This window comes from Poecilia mexicana, unplaced genomic scaffold (assembly GCF_051168715.1).
Source record: "Poecilia mexicana isolate PSO_F unplaced genomic scaffold, ASM5116871v1 scaffold_15, whole genome shotgun sequence".
Taxonomy (NCBI): domain Eukaryota; kingdom Metazoa; phylum Chordata; class Actinopteri; order Cyprinodontiformes; family Poeciliidae; genus Poecilia; species Poecilia mexicana.
The window spans coordinates 667,495-689,466 of record NW_028263384.1 but is presented as its reverse complement, the minus strand read 5'-3'; the positions used below and the strand labels follow the sequence as shown (position 1 = coordinate 689,466).

The 21,972-nt window shown below is 40.3% G+C and overlaps 1 protein-coding gene across 1 annotated transcript in view; it reads right to left on the bottom strand.

Moving 5' to 3' along the window:
• The window catches only part of dipk1c (divergent protein kinase domain 1C), a 32,336-nt gene that overhangs the window by 6,735 nt on the left and 3,629 nt on the right, over window positions 1-21,972 (bottom strand). The window contains exons 3-5 of the mRNA XM_014971106.2: window positions 1,555-1,758; window positions 438-491; window positions 194-363 (exon numbers count right to left, since the gene is read on the bottom strand). Of these exons, the coding sequence (XP_014826592.2) occupies window positions 194-363; window positions 438-491; window positions 1,555-1,758 (428 nt within the window). The remainder of the gene's footprint in view (window positions 1-193; window positions 364-437; window positions 492-1,554; window positions 1,759-21,972) is intronic.

Genomic DNA, 21,972 nt, shown 5'->3' with positions numbered 1-21,972 from the left:
CCGACTGGGTCAGCTGGTTCTCCTCTTCATCATTTCCTGTTTTTTATCCAAATAAATTAAAACCTGAACATTTTCTGCATGAATCAAACTGAATGTGAAGTTTTGTGCAGCAGGACGAATGAAATGGTGACACAAAGCATTTAGAACTAAATGAGTCTGAAGTCATTTGTGGCTCCGAGTCGCTGCAGCTCACCTGAGGAAGGTGTACTCCTCCTGCTGCAGCAGCGCCCACAGGGAGCCCAGATCGGCTCTGGAGTAACTTTTCTCTCGGAGCTTCAGGTTCTGCCCCCACAGGCCGGACAGAGAGCCGTTCCTTCCTCCTCCCTCCTCCTCTTCCTCAGCCAGACCCAGAGAGTTTCTCACCTGAGCCCAGAACAGCGTCACCTGTTCAGGCTGTCAGGAGCCAAAGATGGGATTATTCAGCTGAGATGACTCACCTCCAGAGTGGCGTAGAAAACCACGTCCAGCGCCGACAGCTCCTCTCCTGCTTCCTGCCGGAGAGAAAAAGATTTATTTCTAATTCACATTGAGGCGAAAAACACAAAAACATGAAACTCTGATGAGTTTCATTTTGAGTTTTGGCTCATAGATCAACACAACTATTAAAATTATAAAAGAGAAATGATACAGAGTTTTCAAACCTTATGTTCAGATAAATAAAGGTTTAGATTTAAAGACAGAAAACGATTCCTGAACTTCATCCTGAAAACACTGCAGTCTTAGTGAAAAACGGGGGTGGCAGCATCATGCTGTGGGTCAGGAAATGGGAAGATGGATGAAGGTAAACCTGGAAGAAAACCGGCTAGTTGCTCCACAAACCTGAGACTGGGGTGGATATAGGGCAAAATGGCCTAGTCAAAGTTCAGGAAAGTGTTGCTCCAGATTGAATCAGATGGAGTTTGATCTGTTATAGATTAAAATGGCCTAGTCAAAGTTCAGGAAATGTTGCTCCAGATTGAATCAGATGGAGTTTGATCTGTTATAGGTCAAAATGGCCTAGTCAAAGTTCAGGAAAGTGTTGCTCCAGATTGAATCAGATGGAGTTTGATCTGTTATAGATTAAAATGGCCTAGTCAAAGTTCAGGAAAGTGTTGCTCCAGATTGAATCAGATGGAGTTTGATCTGTTATAGATTAAAATGGCCTAGTCAAAGTTCAGGAAAGTGTTGCTCCAGATTGAATCAGATGGAGTTTGATCTGTTATAGATTAAAATGGCCTAGTCAAAGTTCAGGAAAGTGTTGCTCCAGATTGAATCAGATGGAGTTTGATCTGTTTGCAAAAAGGAATGAAAGAAAGAAACATCCAGTAAAGATGGAGGAGAAAGAACAGATTCATTTCTCTTCTTGTTTTCTACAACAGATCAACAACACATTCATGTTGGTAACGACTCCAGACTCCCCCTGCTGGCCTGGAGGATCTTCTGTTGGTGCAGCAACTTGCTGCTGTTTTTGCTGTTTCCTGTTTGCAGCATTTTTCAGCTGAATTAGTTTTTTGTGTTTTGTCGTTTGGATCTTTTAGTGCAGTACACTCCACACTTTTCAGATTGGGTGGTCACCTGGTAGTCCAGCAGGCCCAACGGCTCGTAGGAGGAGAAGTTCTCCAGTTTGGACTTGAGGATGACCCGGTTCCCTCTCCATCGGGCCTCCATCACCTTCTTCCCGTTCTCGTAGTAAAGGCAGCGCTGATACTCCACCAGGCCGCCGACACACAGATCCTCACACAGGTCGCCGCTCAGCGAGCCGCGGCTGAAGTCCAGGCACTGCGGAGGGAAACATGGAGGACGTTACAGAACCAGGACCCAACAGAACCGAGCTGGGTGTGGTTTTTACTGCCTCATTAAACATAAACTCCAGTTTTCCTAACATCCTGCCGGCGGTGATGGCGGCCATCTTGTTACTGATGGGATCAGAAACACACCGAACCGACGGGCCTCCTGGTTCCGCTCAGGATTAGCGGGATAATCGCGGCTCTGCTCACATTCCTACACAAACATCCGACAGCGAGGAGAGAAACTGTCAGGAAGAGGCTCCGGCAGAGAGCGGAGGTCAGAGGTCAGACTGGATGGAGGCGCTCCTTCATCTCAGCGAGATGAGAATAAAAACAAGAACTTTCATCTAGATCCTGTTTAAGTTAAATTAAATTAAATATCCTCTCCAGCAACATGTTCTGCATAAATATTAATCTGTAAAAAACATCATGAACATTTTTTTCCTCAGGAAAGTTCAAAATAAATTCAAGTTTTTTAGATTGTAAATTTTATTATTTTTATTAAAAATATATATTTTTTAATTAGTCAAAGACACATTTAAATTTTATTTAAATGTTTTATTTCAGGAATTATTCTACATCTCATGAATCGTTTAAATCAGGACAGAAAATATGAATTTTATTGCTGCTAATAGAATAACTATCACATTTAATATTTTACTTAAATTTCATTATTTTAATGTTTTTCTGTTTTTCAACAGTTCATCTAGTTTTTCCTTTATTTTATGTTTTTTTCTCTTTTTGACTCATTTTGTTCCTGAGTTTATTCTTTCCTTTCTTTTCCAGCCAGTTTCTCTCTGTTCATTCTCTCATCCCTCCTTCCTCTCTCTCTCCTCCTTTAACCCGTAGCCGTTCCTCTGCTCTCCGTCTCGTTTCCTCCAGGTCGGTGAAGACGCAGCAGAAAGGCGTCTTTGTTTCTCTGCATTCCTTGAAGCCGAGCAGCGAAACATGAAAACGTTTTGATGACATTCCTGAGTTTGACTGAGAGACTCAGGAACCTTGAAGAGCTGCTGGGTTTCTACTGAACGTCAACGACCCTCTGTGGTTCTGGTTTAGTAGCTACACCTGCTTTATTACACATTTATTGAATCAGCCAATCAGCCGGCAGAAACTCAACTCATTTAGACATGAAGACACTGAAGATCAGATGAGCATCAGGAAGACGAATGAAGGAAGTTGAAACGCAGCAGGGCTGTTGGTCCGATTGGTTCAGAACGTTGGAGCAGATGAGCTACAGCAGCAGAACACCAGACCGACAGAACTGTCGGATAAAATCAGGAAACTGAAGCTAAAACCACCCAGACCCTCCAGAACAGATGGAAGAACATTTACAGGTCCAATTCAAACCAAAAGTCCAGACAGAATCTGATGGAAACTTCATCAAACATGGATCCTTCCTTCATTGTCCAGCCTGGTGGAGGTGGTATCATGATGGGGGACATTTTATAGGTTCGCTTTTAGATGTTTTCCTCCTTCAGTCCGGTCGACCCGGTTCTACTGGAACCAGAACATCTGCTCCACCTCCAACTACTGTGGTTCTGAGTCAAACCAGCCTGTTCCCCTCCTGGCCTGTGGGGGCGCTGCACCAAGAACCACTGAAGGAAACGACACAAAAACCTCTGAAGACACTGAGATCAACTTCCTTCTTCACCAGATGGAAACAAGATGGAGGATTTCTCTTTAGGCTGAAGACCAGGAGACATTTCTGCTGCTAGTGCTAGGCTAGCACGTTAGCTTTGGTTGTATTTACCAGGGTTTCCCCCAGTGTATTACAAGCCTGGCGGCCCGCCATGCTTTACTATCCCGCTGCCAGGCTAAGCGTTGCTTGTTTAAGTTTCTAGGGGGGGAAAAATCGTTGTTGTTTTTTTGTTTTCTTTTTAAAGCCGGGCTGCAAGCGTCTGTTTTGCTCTCAGCATTTCACTAGCAGAGCAGATTTATCCTAAATGATAGGTTTATAATAGGTTTATAGTTTATGCATTTAAAGCCGACAGCGCGAACCAATCACACAGCTGGAGCCTCCTTTCACTCAAACTGGACTCAGGCTGACCTGTATGGATATTTACATCAACCGACTGTGAGGAATTATGATCCTTTGGAGAACTCTAGGTAGGAGTTTAAAACCCGCAGCGTTAGCTCTGGTTGCTCAATGTGAACCGCAGGAATAAGTTGTAGTGAATTCAGAGGCGCGTTGTGGAGCGGCGAGAATGATTTATCTTTGTGAACGAACAATTATATGCGGCGTTTCCATCTCAACACGCTGCCCAGCGTGTGGCTCTGTGTCTGTCTTCCCTGTAAAGTTTATGTCTGTGGTCCCGGTTGGCCGGAGCGTTTGTGGATAACGAGCAGCACTAACCTCATCATGCAGGTTCAGCCCGGTGAGGAGCTTTAACGCTCTCCTCGGAGTCACGCATCACGCTGATTTTATGTTATTTTATTATTATTTTTAGTATTATTTTTCTGGTTACTCAAAGCATCAAACCATATCAAATGCGTCGTCTACTTAAACTCGTCCCATAAACTCGACCAACCAGAATAGTTTCTGTGGCGCTTATTAAAAACTCAACAGACACGAAATGGAAGAGCTGCTAAAGCCACATTAGCAGCATTGAATTAAATCCCCTGTTTGTTGTGCATCTCTGCGTAGTGCAGCAGATTTAACTCATCATGCAGGGCTGGTCCAAGGCTGTATGAGGCCTGGAGCAGAATCTGACTTAGGGGCCCCTTTTGTTGCTAAAAACACAGCTTCTGTGTTAGATTTAGTGAAATACGGGAGAAGGGAGTAGTTTAATTGGCCAGCCTAAAAAGCAATAAGTTACAATCACAGTTTACTAATTTGTGTAAATTCAAAGATTAAACTCACAGCATCAGATTGTTGCTATGGTAACAAAACAATCTAACTATGAATATTGTTCTTTGAAGTCTTACAAAGTAAACTTGCCAGCTCCTTAAAATCTTGTATTTAAATGTTAAACAACTTAAAATCATTTAATGTATGTATGCTGAAATTGAATCAAGTTTAACAGCATTGACCATCTCAATAAACAAGTGTTACATTTATGCATCTGTGGTCTGTTTTAAAATATTAGTGTTTATGGGGCCCCTGAAGCTCTTGGGGGCCTGATGGAGCTGCTGACTTCATTTGGATTAAACAGAAGAGCAAATTTGTTGTTTTTAGACTAGTTGTGGGTTTAAATAGCATTTCACTGGAGATCTTTTCCTGTGACATAATTACACAGTAATACTTTTACATTTCCTGTCAACATCTTTTAATACAAAAACACGGTGGACCGCCTCAACGCCCCGACCCCGACTTAGCAAGTTTTCTGGGGGAAACCTTGTTTACCCAGAATGCCCTGCGCTGCAGTCCACTTCCTGCTTTTGGAGCGGTCTCTGGTCCGCTTGGCGTTCACATTCAAACCGAACCCAGACTGAGGTTTGGAGGACCAGAGGTCAGAGGTCGGTTAGCGTTCACACCAACCGAACCGGACTTTGACTAGACGAGCAGACTGGAGTTGGGTTAAAGCGGACCGGGTTGGGATAAGGCTCGGTTCCTTCTCTTCAGTCCAACTGAATATTTTACATTGTTCTTCCTAATAATCCAAACATCCGTTTTGTTCTGACCTTTGACCTCAGAGGAAGCTGAAGTTTCTCCTGCGGTTGAATTAATCAGACGGAGGCTCTGGTGATCAATCACTGCTGGCAGGAGGTCAGAGGTCGCATGCAGAAACGGCTGCAGAGTAAATCAAGGCTCTGGTTGTTCTGAGGAACAATGAACCGATTTTCAGTGCCGCCGTGGGCCGAATGGCTGCGTCACCACGGCAACAGCGTGTGGGTGGGCCGGCTGACCTCGGGTCGGTTCTGTGGGCCGAAGGCACTCAGAACCAGGGAGGAAGTTCCCACCGAGCGAACGGCTCCCTGCTGGGCCGAGCAGCAGGTCCAACTGGAAATGAAACGATTTAAACTTTAATCTGGTTTTAACTCCTGCAGGTTAATCTGAGCTGCTGCATGTCAGCTGGAACATGTCCTGGTAGGAACATGAATAATAAAGTTTTTCTAATTTATCACCAAAAATTAAACACTTCAGAAACAAAAACTGTAAATCTGCAGCAGAGAAATCAGCTGGTGGATAAAAACAGCTGATTTGGTTCTGAGTTTCTGCTGAAATGTTTCTAAACACAAAATATTTAAATCTATTTAAATTTGCTGCTTCTGACATTTTTATCTTTGATTTCTGTAGAAATTCATCTCAGACGTTTTCAGTCCTTTGGTTTTAAAATCAGGACAAATTAAACTTTAGATAAAAACTCGTCATGCAGTCGATGTCAAAATGATCTTTGTTGGTTTTTCCTGTTTTCTAATCATTTCCAGTTTATGTGTGAAAAAAATCACATTAGAATATTTTACAGAGAATGAATCACCTCTAAAGTCCAAAACCTCCTCAGGTCTGCAGATGAATCTGTTCACTAATCAGGCGAACAACATAAAATATGATGTTTGTGCTGAAATTCATTTTTCTTCCTGTTTAGAACCAAATAAGTTTCAGCCTGAAGCTTCAGACCGAAACAGGAAACAACCGAGACGATCAGAGCGCAGGAGACGCTACGCAACCAAAACCAGACCTGGACCATGACCTGGAGGGACCTGGAGGGACCTGGAGGAACCTGGAGGAACCTGGAGGGACCTGGAGGAATCTGGAGGGACCTGGAGGAATCTGGAGGAACCTGGAGGGACCTGGAGGAATCTGGAGGAACCTGGAGGAACCTGGAGGAACCTGGAGGGACCTGGAGGAATCTGGAGGAACCTGGAGGAACCTGGAGGGACCTGGAGGAATCTGGAGGGACCTGGAGGAATCTGGAGGAACCTGGAGGAACCTGGAGGAACCTGGAGGGACCTGGGACTCTGTATCTGAATCCATAAAAGGAGCAGGTAAGAAGTCATTCAGTCTGAAATCTGGTAAACATCCTCTTCATCCTCTTCATCCTCAGTATTTTTGCTCCAATTTTGATGAAGATCAGAAAACCTTCCTGAGTTGTTTGTTTGTTTCCAGTTGAGTTTTTTCTGGTTTTCAGTGAAACGTTTCTGAGCCTCTTCAGAACCAGCGACCCGATTCCTGACCTGCAGGTTTTCAGGCTGCAGCTTCACATCGATGATCTGAGTTTTTCCCTCTGGCTTCAGAAAACAAGCAGAGACTTGATGAAAAAACAAACTGAGCGACGAGTCGCTGCAGCTGCTGCTGCCTTCAAGCCTTCCTGTTTTCATCTTCAAGCCTTCATGTTTTCATCTTCAAGCCTTCATGTTTTCATCTTCAAGCCTTCCTGTTTTCATCTTCAAGCCTTCCTGTTTTCATCTTCAAGCCTTCATGTTTTCATCTTCAAGCCTTCATGTTTTCATCTTCAAGCCTTCATGTTTTCATCTTCAAGCCTTCATGTTTTCATCTTCAAGCCTTTCTGTTTTCATCTTCAAGCCTTCATGTTTTCATCTTTAGTTCTTCATGTTTTCATCTTCAAGCCTTCATGTTTTCATCTTCAAGCCTTCCTGTTTTCATCTTCAAGCCTTCCTGTTTTCATCTTCAAGCCTTCATGTTTTCATCTTCAAGCCTTCATGTTTTCATCTTCAAGCCTTCCTGTTTTCATCTTCAAGCCTTCATGTTTTCATCTTCAAGCCTTCATGTTTTCATCTTCAAGCCTTCCTGTTTTCATCTTTAGTTCTTCATGTTTTCATCTTCAAGCCTTCATGTTTTCATCTTCAAGCCTTCATGTTTTCATCTTCAAGCCTTCATGTTTTCATCTTCAAGCCTTCATGTTTTCATCTTCAAGCCTTCCTGTTTTCATCTTCAAGCCTTCATGTTTTCATCTTTAGTTCTTCATGTTTTCATCTTCAAGCCTTCATGTTTTCATCTTCAAGCCTTCATGTTTTCATCTTCAAGCCTTCATGTTTTCATCTTCAAGCCTTCCTGTTTTCATCTTCAAGCCTTCATGTTTTCATCTTTAGTTCTTCATGTTTTCATCTTCAAGCCTTCATGTTTTCATCTTCAAGCCTTCATGTTTTCATCTTCAAGCCTTCCTGTTTTCATCTTCAAGCCTTCCTGTTTTCATCTTCAAGCCTTCATGTTTTCATCTTCAAGCCTTCATGTTTTCATCTTCAAGCCTTCCTGTTTTCATCTTCAAGCCTTCATGTTTTCATCTTCAAGCCTTCATGTTTTCATCTTCAAGCCTTCATGTTTTCATCTTCAAGCCTTCCTGTTTTCATCTTTAGTTCTTCATGTTTTCATCTTCAAGCCTTCATGTTTTCATCTTCAAGCCTTCATGTTTTCATCTTTAGTTCTTCATGTTTTCATCTTCAAGCCTTCATGTTTTCATCTTCAAGCCTTCATGTTTTCATCTTCAAGCCTTCCTGTTTTCATCTTCAAGCCTTCATGTTTTCATCTTTAGTTCTTCATGTTTTCATCTTCAAGCCTTCATGTTTTCATCTTCAAGCCTTCATGTTTTCATCTTCAAGCCTTCCTGTTTTCATCTTCAAGCCTTCCTGTTTTCATCTTCAAGCCTTCATGTTTTCATCTTCAAGCCTTCATGTTTTCATCTTCAAGCCTTCATGTTTTCATCTTCAAGCATTCATGTTTTCATCTTCAAGCCTTCATGTTTTCATCTTCAAGCCTTCCTGTTTTCATCTTCAAGCCTTCATGTTTTCATCTTTAGTTCTTCATGTTTTCATCTTCAAGCCTTCATGTTTTCATCTTCAAGCCTTCATGTTTTCATCTTCAAGCCTTCCTGTTTTCATCTTCAAGCCTTCCTGTTTTCATCTTCAAGCCTTCATGTTTTCATCTTCAAGCCTTCATGTTTTCATCTTCAAGCCTTCCTGTTTTCATCTTCAAGCCTTCATGTTTTCATCTTCAAGCCTTCATGTTTTCATCTTCAAGCCTTCATGTTTTCATCTTCAAGCCTTCCTGTTTTCATCTTTAGTTCTTCATGTTTTCATCTTCAAGCCTTCATGTTTTCATCTTCAAGCCTTCATGTTTTCATCTTTAGTTCTTCATGTTTTCATCTTCAAGCCTTCATGTTTTCATCTTCAAGCCTTCATGTTTTCATCTTCAAGCCTTCCTGTTTTCATCTTCAAGCCTTCATGTTTTCATCTTTAGTTCTTCATGTTTTCATCTTCAAGCCTTCATGTTTTCATCTTCAAGCCTTCATGTTTTCATCTTCAAGCCTTCCTGTTTTCATCTTCAAGCCTTCCTGTTTTCATCTTCAAGCCTTCATGTTTTCATCTTCAAGCCTTCATGTTTTCATCTTCAAGCCTTCATGTTTTCATCTTCAAGCATTCCTGTTTTCATCTTCAAGCCTTCATGTTTTCATCTTTAGTTCTTCATGTTTTCATCTTCAAGCCTTCATGTTTTCATCTTCAAGCCTTCCTGTTTTCATCTTCAAGCCTTCCTGTTTTCATCTTCAAGCCTTCATGTTTTCATCTTCAAGCCTTCATGTTTTCATCTTCAAGCCTTCCTGTTTTCATCTTCAAGCCTTCATGTTTTCATCTTCAAGCCTTCATGTTTTCATCTTCAAGCCTTCATGTTTTCATTTTCAAGCCTTCATGTTTTCATCTTCAAGCCTTCATGTTTTCATCTTTGGTTCTTCCTGTTTTCATCTTCAAGCCTTCATGTTTTCATCTTCAAGCCTTCATGTTTTCATCTTCAAGCCTTCGTGTTTTCATCTTTAGTTCTTCATGTTTTCATCTTCAAGCCTTTCTGTTTTAATCTTCAAGCCTTCATGTTTTCATCTTCAAACTTTCATGTTTTCATCTTCAAACCTTCATGTTTTCATCTTCAAGCCTTCATGTTTTCATCTTCAAGCCTTCATGTTTTCATCTTTAGTTCTTCATGTTTTCATCTTCAAGCCTTCCTGTTTTCATCTTCAAGCCTTCATGTTTTCATCTTCAAACTTTCATGTTTTCATCTTCAAATCTTCATGTTTTCATCTTCAAGCCTTCATGTTTTCATCTCTAGTTCTTCATGTTTTCATCTTCAAACATTCATGTTTTCATCTCTAAATGTTTCATTTACTGGGGCGATGCATTCAGGGACCCTGGGAAACCGAAGACAAACCTTTTCAAACGGATCCTGTTTGTTCCTGTGATCTTCATGGTCGGTGGGACAGTTTTTAGAAAATACTGAAGTTTTCGTTTATTTTTTATATGATTATTTAATGTTTAGATGTTGGATGAACATCAGAGGAAATAAAACATGAAGAAACAGAAACGGTTCAGGAGAGAAACTGACTGATCGGATGATTACAGACGATTCAAACAGACCTGAAGAAAATCCTGAGAAAATTCTGTCAAAAAACAAGAAAAAAAACGATTTTGGCCATGAAATAATAAACAAAGTCGTTTTTAGGAGTGGAAACTGAAAAGCTTCCAGTTTTCAAACTAATTTAAATTCTCAGCAGCAACAGAATCAAAAACATGTTTGAGTCGTTATTTCTGTTCATTTCTCTTCATAAATGACTCAGAAACAAAATGGCTGCAGGAAATAAAACATGAGGTTCCAAAAAGGTTTTAACTGAAAGATTCAAATCTATCAACAATAATTTTATTTGTAAAATAATCTGACCTGTAAGAACAACCTGAGCTGGAGGTTAGATGACCTTTGACCTCCAGCTCATCTCAGACTGTTGGCCGAGTTGAACCAGAACCAGGAGAAAACAGACGTCTGTCTGTCCATGAGGTCAAAGGTCACAATGTCCTGCAGACGGAGAAACAGAACCAGAAACATTTCCTGGGCTGGAGCCCAAACCGGGTCAGAACCGAGTTTCTATCAACGATCATGAAACAGAACCAGGAGATAAAAACGGATCAATTATGAAAAACTTTCTCAGTTTTCAGGAGTTTTTACAAAAGAGGAAAGAGAAAAACATTTCCTGGATAAATCCTGATGAAACTGAGCCGAACCAGAGGCACCAACCTGACGTCACTACTTCCTGTTGGAGCAGAGAACTAAAATATTTAGTCTGTAGTTTCCACTTCCTGTTTGTTCCAGATACACTGCAAAACCACAAAACATGAAAATGTGAAATAATCTTCCAGTGAAACCAAAACTTTTTCAGAAATATTGAGAATTATTAACTGAAAACAAGATTTTATATTTGGCTGAAAAGTTACTTATGTTAGTTCAACTTATTTCTAGAGTTTAAATAAAACTGCAACAGGAACCAGATCAAGATATTTGGTAGGACTTTGTGTTTTTTCAGTACCTGAAGAATCAAAGCAGCAGATGAAACAAAACGAGTTCAAGCTTTAAAGTGACACTTCAGACGTTTGTTTAAAATTCACACAATTAGATGGAAATCAACACACAGCATCTATCTGTCATATATCTATCATATATCTATCTATCATATATCTATCTATCTATCTGTCATATATCTATCATATATCTATCATATATCTATCTATCATATATCTATCATATATCTATCATATATCTATCATATATCTATCTATCATATATCTATCTATCATATATCTATCATATATCTATCATATATCTATCTATCTATCATATATCTATCTATCTATCTATCATATATCTATCTATCTATCTATCATATATCTATCTATCTATCTATCATATATCTATCTATCATATATCTATCATATATCTATCATATATCTATCTATCTATCATATATCTATCTATCTATCTATCATATATCTATCTATCTATCTATCATATATCTATCTATCTATCTATCATATATCTATCTATCATATATCTATCATATATCTATCATATATCTATCTATCTATCATATATCTATCTATCTATCTATCATATATCTATCTATCTATCTATCATATATCTATCTATCTATCTATCATATATCTATCATATATCTATCATATATCTATCTATCATATATCTATATCTCTCTGATATTTTCTGCTCAGTTCTTCCTCATCGTGTTTCGTGGCTCCTGTTGCTTCAGAGGGAATCGTTGAGCTCCGGTCCGCTGGGCCCGCAGGCCTCTTCCTCCTCTTCCTCCTCCTCTTCCTCGTTGGTATGCAGCCTGACGCTCGGCTCTGTTTTATCTGTCCTCCGTCTCTCTGACCTTCTGCTGCTGCGAGGATGAATACAGATCAGGAAGCCGAGACGCAGCAGGACTCCTGACTGATGAACACATTAATCTGAAGCTGATGAACACATTAACCTGAAGCTGATGAACACATTAATCTGAAGCTGATGAACACATTAACCTGAAGCTGATGAACACATTAATCTGAAGCTGATGAATACATTAATCTGAAGCTGATGAACACATTAATCTGAAGCTGATGAATACATTAATCTGAAGCTGATGAACACATTAATCTGAAGCTGATGAACACATTAATCTGAAACTGATGAACACATTAACCTGAAGCTGATGAACACATTAACCTGAAGCTGATGAACACATTAATCTGAAGCTGATGAATACATTAACCTGAAGCTGATGAACACATTAACCTGAAGCTGATGAACACATTAATCTGAAGCTGATGAACACATTAATCTGAAGCTGATGAATACATTAACCTGAAGCTGATGAACACATTAATCTGAAGCTGATGAACACATTAACCTGAAGCTGATGAACACATTAACCTGAAGCAGATGAACACATTAATCCTCCTGCAGAAACTCGTTTTGCATTATTTATTTTTCTCTTCACTTGTTTTTATTGTCTGAAAAACATTTTTTTATTTTTCTCGTCGGAATCAGAGATGAATAATAATCTGAACCTGAAAACTGGAGAAAAATGATCTGCAGCTTGAGAAGCAACGAAACATTTAAACTCCAGCAGATTCAACCAATTAAACATTAATTAACGATTAATTAAACCATAATGAATAATTATTAAGCACATTTGGTAACGTCCAGCAGTAAAGTCTTAAAATCTGGATCATCTTTGGGTTTTGAGCCTCTTTCAGTTTAAACATTTAAACTTTTATTTTATTATCAGTTTAGACATGATGGGAAAGTCCAACACTGTAAAAACTCAAAACCTTAACAAGAATTTATGTTTAATTTCCGGAGAAAATATTTTAATAAACTTCAATTAAGACAAAAATAATTTAAAAGTAACTTTTCAGTCGACAGAAAAAGTTTTAGTTCCTCTGGATGATTTTTCCACTTCAAACAGGAAAAATAATTTGTTAAAAGTAAAAATGTCTGCAGTGGAACCAGAACCTTCCAGGACCTTCCAGAACTTTCCAGAACCCGGATGAACAAACAGCGGTTCTGGAAGGTTCTGCAGGTTAAACTGAAGGTTCTAAAGAGCTGATCAGAACTGGGTGTCTGGGTTTAAACCGGGTCGGTTTTAAAGGTTTTTCTGTTGAGTTTAGAAACGGTTGTGATGTCATCAAGATGGCCTCCAGCATGATGCATGCTGGGAGATGCAGTCCGATCTGTCAGCGTCTCAGCGACCGACTGAACCAACTCAACATGATCCGATCCGAGTCACATGAACTGTTCAATGTGAAAATGATTCCCATGTGATTCTGACTTCCTGTAGCGAAACGGACCGATGTATCAGGTCAACTCGATGATAATCTAGAATTATCTAGAATAATTAATAATAATCTAGAATAATCGAGTTCATCATGAATTCAGACTGAGATCAAAGAGTTAAAATGTTAAAGGGGGAAAATATGCTGTCACCAAACTATTTATTACTGAATTATTGATAAGTTTGTACTTTATGTCATCCTGATGATGCCTGAATAATATTTATAGTTTTATAGTTTGTTATGAAGTAAAGAGAAGAAATTAAAATGTCATAACATGAAACAAAATAAATCATTCATTGTTTTCTCCTGGTTGCTGAACATCTCATCACTTTGTTCTCCAACAGGAAGTCAGAGACAACAAGCTGCTGAAGCTGTTTCCATCCTCGGTGTTTATTTATGATAACAATAATAATAATGATAATAATAATCTGCAGAGCCTGAAGCTCCAATGTGAACAAGATATCTGTTCATTTAGACTCTGCAGCTGGAAGCCTGAAGATACTGACTTATAACCTGCTCTGCATGACCCCACTCAGATAAACAGGATGTTCAGGATGAAAACGACCTGATGTTAAACATTGAGGCTGCAGCAGCAGGAGGAGGTGGGGCGATGGAGCGGAGCGACGGGACGATGGAGCGACGGGACGATGGGACGATGGGACGATGGGACGATGGAGCGACGGGACGATGGAGCGACGGGACGATGGGACGATGGGGTGACGGGACGATGGAGCGACGGGACGATGGGGCGATGGGACGATGGAGCGACGGGACGATGGGGCGACGGGACGATGGGGCGATGGGACGATGGGGCGGTAGGACGATGGGGCTATGGAGCGACGGGACGATGGAGCGACGGGACGATGGGGCGACGGGGTGATCGGGCGAGGGGGTGATGGGGCGACGGGGCGATGGAGCGACGGGGCGATGGAGCAACGGGGTGATGTGGCGAGGGGGCGATGGAGCGACGGGGCGACGGAGCAATGGGGTGATGTGGCGATGGAGGTCAGAACGTCCTTTCTGCTCCAGAGCGACTCTGAGTCTGTCCATCAGTCTCCGCTTTAATCATCAGACCGCCATCATTAAAGCAGCGCCTCTAATTAAATATATGAAACATGAGAAAAGAGGAATCAGCTGAAGAGATGAAAACATTCATGATGAACAGATGAACGATCAGCAGCGACACAAACAGTTTAAAAATAAAACTGCAGACTGGAGATGAAACTGGGAGCAAATATCTGGATCTCTGATGTGAAACGTTTAAACAGAAAAGCTTCAGTTTCAGTTTCAGCTCCTTCAAAGACCAGAGAAATGTTTCTACAGGAAACTCTGATTCCTCGTCTCGACTTTTTATAACCAGAGGAATAAAAATCACAGAAGGTTTTCAAACTCACGACTGGCAGGAATAAAGAGATAAAGACACAAAAGGAGGGAAATCTGCTCTTAAACCCATCTCTAATAGAGATGAATTTAAGTTTCTAAAACTGGAAGGTGAAACACAAATCATTTCTTTTCAGCCATATTTTTAAATTTTTCTTAAAGTTCATAAAACATCAGAGGAAAACTCAGATTAACGAAGCAAAACTTCCTGAAGATGAAATCACATCCTGCTGAAGACAACAAATCATTTTAAACTTTGCTGTCAGGTTTTTATAACGAGATTTTATTTTATTTGATTTAATAAAATCAAACTTTTATTAAAATAGTTCAGATAAACTGGAAACATCTCCAGATTTTATTCAAAGTTTTTCTTCTGGTTTTCTAAGGAAATGAACAAACATGAAATAAAAAGATGAAAAAATGTTTAGAAATCTGTGAATATTTGAAACGATGTGAATTTATTCACAGGAAAGATTCTCAGAATGCTCCAAACATTATGATCAATATTCATATTTAACCCAAACAACAGAATCTGGTTAAAGATTCTCTGTTTTCTCGGTTCTGTTCCAGTTTTCTCGGTTCAGTTCCAGTTTCCTCGGTTCTGTTCCAGTTTTCTCAGTTCAGTTCCAGTTTCCTCGGTTCTGTTCCAGTTTTCTCGGTTCAGTTCCAGTTTCCTCGGTTCTGTTCCAGTTTTCTCAGTTCAGTTCCAGTTTCCTCGGTTCTGTTCCAGTTTTCTCGGTTCAGTTCCAGTTTCCTCGGTTCTGTTCCAGTTTTCTCGGTTCAGTTCCAGTTTTCTCGGTTCAGTTCCAGTTTTCTCGGTTCAGTTCCAGTTTTCTCGGTTCAGTTCCAGTTTCCTCGGTTCAGTTCCAGTTTTCTCGGTTCTGTGAATACCTCCTGGTTTGTCGAAGTGTCTGTGAGCAGAATGATGATGATTCTGATTCCTGAAACGTTTTGGCTGAGGAGTCGCTCCGCCTGCCAACTCGTTTCTCTAATGAATTAAATTTTCTCTCTTGTCTTTTTATCTGCGGATCGATTCCGACTCCGTCCCGTTTGGTTCCGGTCCGGTTCTGGACGCTCCGTCCAAATCGGCTTGTTGGGTTTGATTGATTCGTCCCGCCGCCGGTTTCCTGACAGACGGACAGACGAATCCTTTCACAGTTTAAAGACTCGACTTTCCTCCAGAAACATGAAAAACTTTTCACTGAATTAAATCCAGAAAGAAAAGATTCAAGTTTCTACAAACGGATTTTATCCAGATTCATCCGAGGAGAAAAACGAGGGAAAGTCAGGGATGGAAAACATCATCATCATCATCATCATCATCACCATCAGCAGCAGCAGCAGAAGGTCTAGTCAAAGTAATCACACCGGTGGACTTTGAATTTTGAATGTATTGACTCTGATTTTAGATCAACAAAGTGAAACATGTTTTCATTAATGCTGATGTTCTTTAAGCCTCAGAGCTTCGTGGTTCTGACCCGGTTTCTCTGGTGGGTTTTCACCAGACGGGCTGTAAACGCTGACTCCTGATTGGTTCATGATCTGATAACGAAGCAGCAGAAACATGCAGATCATTTCCAGATGATTTCTCTCTGGATCCAACATTTGGACCTGATTTTCCTCTCAGCTCGTTGCTTGGAAACGAATCTGATGAAACCGGAAACTCAGGAAATCATTTTCTCAACGTTAATGACAAGAGAAGCTTCAGTCCTTCAGTTTGTTTCAGAAATGACTTCAAAACACAAATATGAGAAAAAACAATAAATTATATCCAGATAAAAACAGATAAAATGTTCAGACTGAACTCATAAGATCCAGATCCAGTTCATTCAACATGGAGACGATCTGGAAGTAAAACAGGAAACAGATTTACAGACGAGCCACGTTTTCACATTATTCTGGGTCACAACTCAAAACTATGCATGGAATAAATCCTACGTTCCTAAAACTGGAAGGTGAAACACATTTTCCATAGATCGTGTTTAAGAAAGAAGCTCTTTGATGATGATGATGATGATGATCAGCCTGAAGGTTTAGTGAAAGTCTAAGATGTTTGATCCAGGAGGATTCATCAGACGAATCGTTTCCTTCATAGATCTGTGATCTCAGATTCTCCGTTTGCTTCCATGCGAAACAGAAACAGAACAACTCGGTCCGGATCCACATGAACCCACAGCTGATCCTTAACGGGATCCGACCCACAAACAGAACAGGAAATAAAAATCTACTTCCTGTGTCTGGTTTTTACTTCCTGGTTCCTTTTTACTCCGATTCAGACTGAAACTACTAACAACTACTGACGGTTCCATCTGGTCAGCAGTTACAGGTTCTGCTGCTCTGACTTTTCTGTTTGGGAAATTAATTCAAACCACCAGAAAAATCTACAAGTTAAATTCAACAGTTTTAGGAAATTATTTATTTTTTATCCAGAGGATCAGATTATTTATGCTTTATTTATTTTAAATAACCAAGATAAACTGATTTTATTAAAAGAAGAAAACTGAAGATTCAGGTCTCCAAACTAACCTCCTGGTGAATTTATTAAATCATTTAAAATAAATCAGAAATTAACTCCAGTTTGAACAGATTCATCTGTGGATGTTTTGGTTTCTCAGCTCCGTACAGAAAGTTCTGGTCCAGTTTGTCAGAACCAGTAGCAATGATTTCCAGTTCAGGAACAATCAGAGCCGTGTTAAAACCAGGCAGGTCATAAAAAGTCGCATCGAGCCATAAATAGGCAGAGGAATGCAAACGGCAGGCGGAGACAAGTTGGAGCCCACAGAACGGATCAGAGGAAAGAAACGTACAGAAACCTGACCCAACGCAGAAATACCAGAAATACCAAAGCATACTAAATCACATCAAAACATCTAAAAATACAAAAACATACCAAAAGTACCAAAACATACCAAAAATACCAAAACATACCAAAAATACAAAAACATACCAAAAATACCAAAACATACCAAAAATACAAAAACATACCAAAAATACAAAAACATACCAAAAATACAAAAACATACCAAAAGTACCAAAACATACCAAAAATACCAAAACATACCAAAAATACAAAAACATACCAAAAATACCAAAACATACCAAAAATACCAAAACGTACTAAATCACATCAAAACATACCAAAAATACCAAAACATACCAAAAATACAAAAACATACCAAAAATACCAAAACATACCAAAAAAATACTAAAACATACCAAAAATACAAAAACATACCAAAAATACAAAAACATACCAAAAATACAAAAACATACCAAAAATACCAAAACATACCAAAAATACAAAAACATACCAAAAATACCAAAACATACCAAAAATACAAAAACATACCAAAAATACAAAAACATACCAAAAATACAAAAACATACCAAAAACACTAAAACATACCAAAAATACAAAAACATACCAAAAATACAAAAACATACCAAAAATACAAAAACATACCAAAAATACAAAAACATACCAAAAATACAAAAACATACCAAAAATACAAAAACATACCAAAAATACAAAAACATACCAAAAACACTAAAACATACCAAAAATACAAAAACATACCAAAAAACACTAAAACATACCAAAAATACAAAAACATACCAAAAATACAAAAACATACCAAAAAACACTAAAACATACCAAAAATACAAAAACATACCAAAAACACTAAAACATACCAAAAATACAAAAACATACCAAAAATACAAAAACATACCAAAAACACTAAAACATACCAAAAATACAAAAACATACCAAAAAACACTAAAACATACCAAAAATACCAAAACATACCAAAAATACAAAAACATACCAAAAAACACTAAAACATACCAAAAATACCAAAACATACTAAATCACATCAAAACATACCCAAAATGCCAAGTGATTCTTCTGATACGTTTAGCTAGCAGCCATGTTTAGCAGAAACCTCTAGTTTATGCAAATCCACACAGAAAAACCTCATTTGGGATTTGAACCAACAACTTTCTCTGTGAAGCAACCAGGAAATCCAAACGTTTCCCCTGCAGAACTCCACAGCGCCTCCTGGAGAATCCAGAGCAGAAACGATTTTAAATCATTTAGGAAACGACACAAAAACCTCTGAAGACACTGAGAGCAACTTCCTTCTTCACCAGATGGAAACAAGATGGAGGCGTCAGATTTTAGCGGTTGGAGGATTTCTCTTTAGGCTAAAGACCATTTCTGCTGCTAGCGCTAGGCTAGCATGTTAGCTTTGGTTGTATTTACCCAGAATGCCCTGTGCTGTAGTCCACTTCCTGCTTTGGGAGCGGTCTCTGGTCTGCTGGGCGTTCACATTCAAACCAACCAGAGGTCACTTCAACCGAACCCAGAACGAGGTTTGGAGGACCAGAGGTCAGAGGTCAGAGGTCGGTTAACATTCACACCTCCCAGCAGCCTCCTGGTTCTGATTGTGAATGAAAGCCAGGCCGTGGTTCTGAGTTGTTTGGGTCGGTAAGGACTGGTTAGTTCCAGTGGATCGACTGTTTATCCGTTCAGACCTGGGATCAGTTTGGACGATCCAGATGAGGAGATTCTGGACCAGAATCCTCCAGAACCGAACCGTTAAGCAGGAAACATGTTGGTTCTGTGATGTTTCCAAAGAGAAGATAAAATGTTTGAATGAAGGAAATAAAACTGATTTCTCTTTCTCCAGCAGAACGTTGGCAGGATCCTCCTGGAGGAAACGTTGATCTGAACGGATCTCCTGATTCTGATCCGGTTGGATCCTGATCCAACCGGTTGGATTCTGATCCGGTTGGATTCTGATCCAGTTTGATTCTGATCCGGTTTGATCCTGGTCCGGTTTGATCCTGGTCCGGTTTGATCCTGATCCGGTTGGATTCTGACCCGGTTTGATCCTGATCCGGTTTGATTCTGATCCGGTTTGATCCTGATTCGGTTTGATCCTGATCCTGATCCAGTTTGATCCTGATCCGGTTTGATTCTGATCCGGTTTGATCCTGATCCGGTTTGATCCTGGTCCGGTTTGATCCTGATCCGGTTTGATCCTGATCCTGATCCAGTTTGATCCTGATCCGGTTTGATTCTGATCCGGTTTGATCCTGATCCGGTCAGTCTGCAGATATTTAACATAAATGTTCAAACAGCTGTTAGCATCGACCTGCTGCTTCCTGAAGAGCCTCAGATCAGATTCAACATTCAGGTTCTTCAGTTTCCCAGGATCATAAAATTCCTCCAGGAGGTTCTGACTCCTTAAAACCATCTTCATCATCCTCATCATCCTCTCCAGCGCTAACAGAAACCAGACAGAGGAAACTCGGCCTCAGGATGTTTCATAATCCAGGATGAATCTGACAAACGATTTAATCCCAAACAATAATTACAGCAAAACAAACTTTTATGCTGAAACGGTTTTTATGATAAACTTGTTGTCATGGTTTCCATTTTATTTTCAGGAAAAAGATTTCAAGAGTTTGATGCACAAAGAATCTGAGATAAAAACCCAAACAGGAGGAGCTGGATGAACCGGGCTTCACCAGAGAACCCGGTTCTGGTCCTGGTTCTGATCCTGATCCTGATCCTGATCCTGGTTCTGATCCTGGTCCTGGTTCTGATCCTGATCCTGGTTCTAATCCTGATCCTGGTTCTAATCCTGGTCCTGGTTCTAATCCTGGTCCTGGTTCTGATCTTGATCCTGGTTCTAATCCTGGTCCTGGTTCTGATCCTGGTCCTGGTTCTGATCCTGATCCTGATCCTGATCCTGGTTCTGATCCTGGTTCTGATCCTGGTCCTGGTTCTAATCCTGGTCCTGGTTCTGGTCCTGGTTCTGGTTCTGGTTCTGGTCCTGGTTCTGATTGGGCCCAGTGCTACAAATCAGTTTTCCGCCTGAAGCTTTTTTCCAGACTAACTTGTTACTTTAAAGGAAACAAAATGAAATTTTTCAAACATCCGTCAGTCAAACGTCTCTTCAACTCGACCCGTTAATCTCCGGCTGACAGAACCGAGACAAGAACAGACGATTCTTCAGGTCTGAACAAAACCAGCAGCCGAGACAAGTCAGAACCGATCCGGTCGCTAAGCTAACAGCCAGCAGCAAAAACAGCAGAACTCTGAGTCACTGAGGCATCAGAACCTCTGCCGACCCGGATCAGAACCGCTGTTCTGAGGAGAAACATGAAATCTCACAGCACAAAACGAGCCGACCGAAAAACTACACAGACTGAGAGCCATAAAACTGATAGAGGAGACAGGAAGTGATGGACGGAGCAAATGTACAACTTCCTGAGGACGTCTTGTACACTCAGGTCTTGTTTCTCCAGATCATCATCCCCCCACCACTGTGCTTCACAGCTGCTCTGACCTTTGACCTTGTTTAATCTGATTATTCAGATGAAAACTTCTTGTTTCTAGAGACGGGAGGTTTTCCATACTGGTTTGGTGTCATGACCTTTGACCTCCTGAGTTTGACGCTCTGACGTCGGGGTGAATCTGCCGTGACGTTTTCCTGCCATCTGACACTCTGATAGCTTGGTGATGACCTTTGACCTCTGACCCTCCCCAGGTTGACGAGCAGCAGCTGTCGCCTCTCTGACGTCTGTCCATCCTGGCAGTTAAAACTTAAACTAAAAGTTTCAGGTCGTGACCCTGAAGTCCCTCTGATGAAGCTGAGCATCATGGGAAGATTTTTGGCTGCATGATGAAAACATCGATTCAGGAGGAGAATGTGAACCGATTTCCAAACTGTCTGTTCTGATTTTCATCATTCTGTGTTTTTTTCCTGCCACCTGAAGAATCTGAGAGGGAAAACTAACGAGGTGAAAATCCAGGAACAAATCAGGATAAACGACAAGAGAAGAAACAGAGATGAGAAAATAACAGATGAAACATCTTAGAAAATTAAAAACCGGCAGGAACAAGAAAAATCGACCCAAAACTGAAGACAAACGAGGAACAGAGGGAACAGGAAGGAGGGAAAGAAAATTAAAATGCAGATCAGAAAACGGCTCTGAGACGCAGCAGCTGGTTACCACGACAACCGAGAGATAAAACATCAGCAGGTCATCTGTTTACCATCAGAGGGGCCGGAGCGACCCGGTTCTGATCCAAACCGACTCATCACAACAGTAAACAGTGACACACACTGCAGATTTCCATGATTCCTGCATTTCTGTCATATTTCTACAGATTTCATCCATCCAGGCAGAAATCTGAACCAAAATAATCAGATAAACTATTAAATCATGAATCCAATCAGCTGCTTTGGTTCATGGAGGAAAGAAAATATGATCA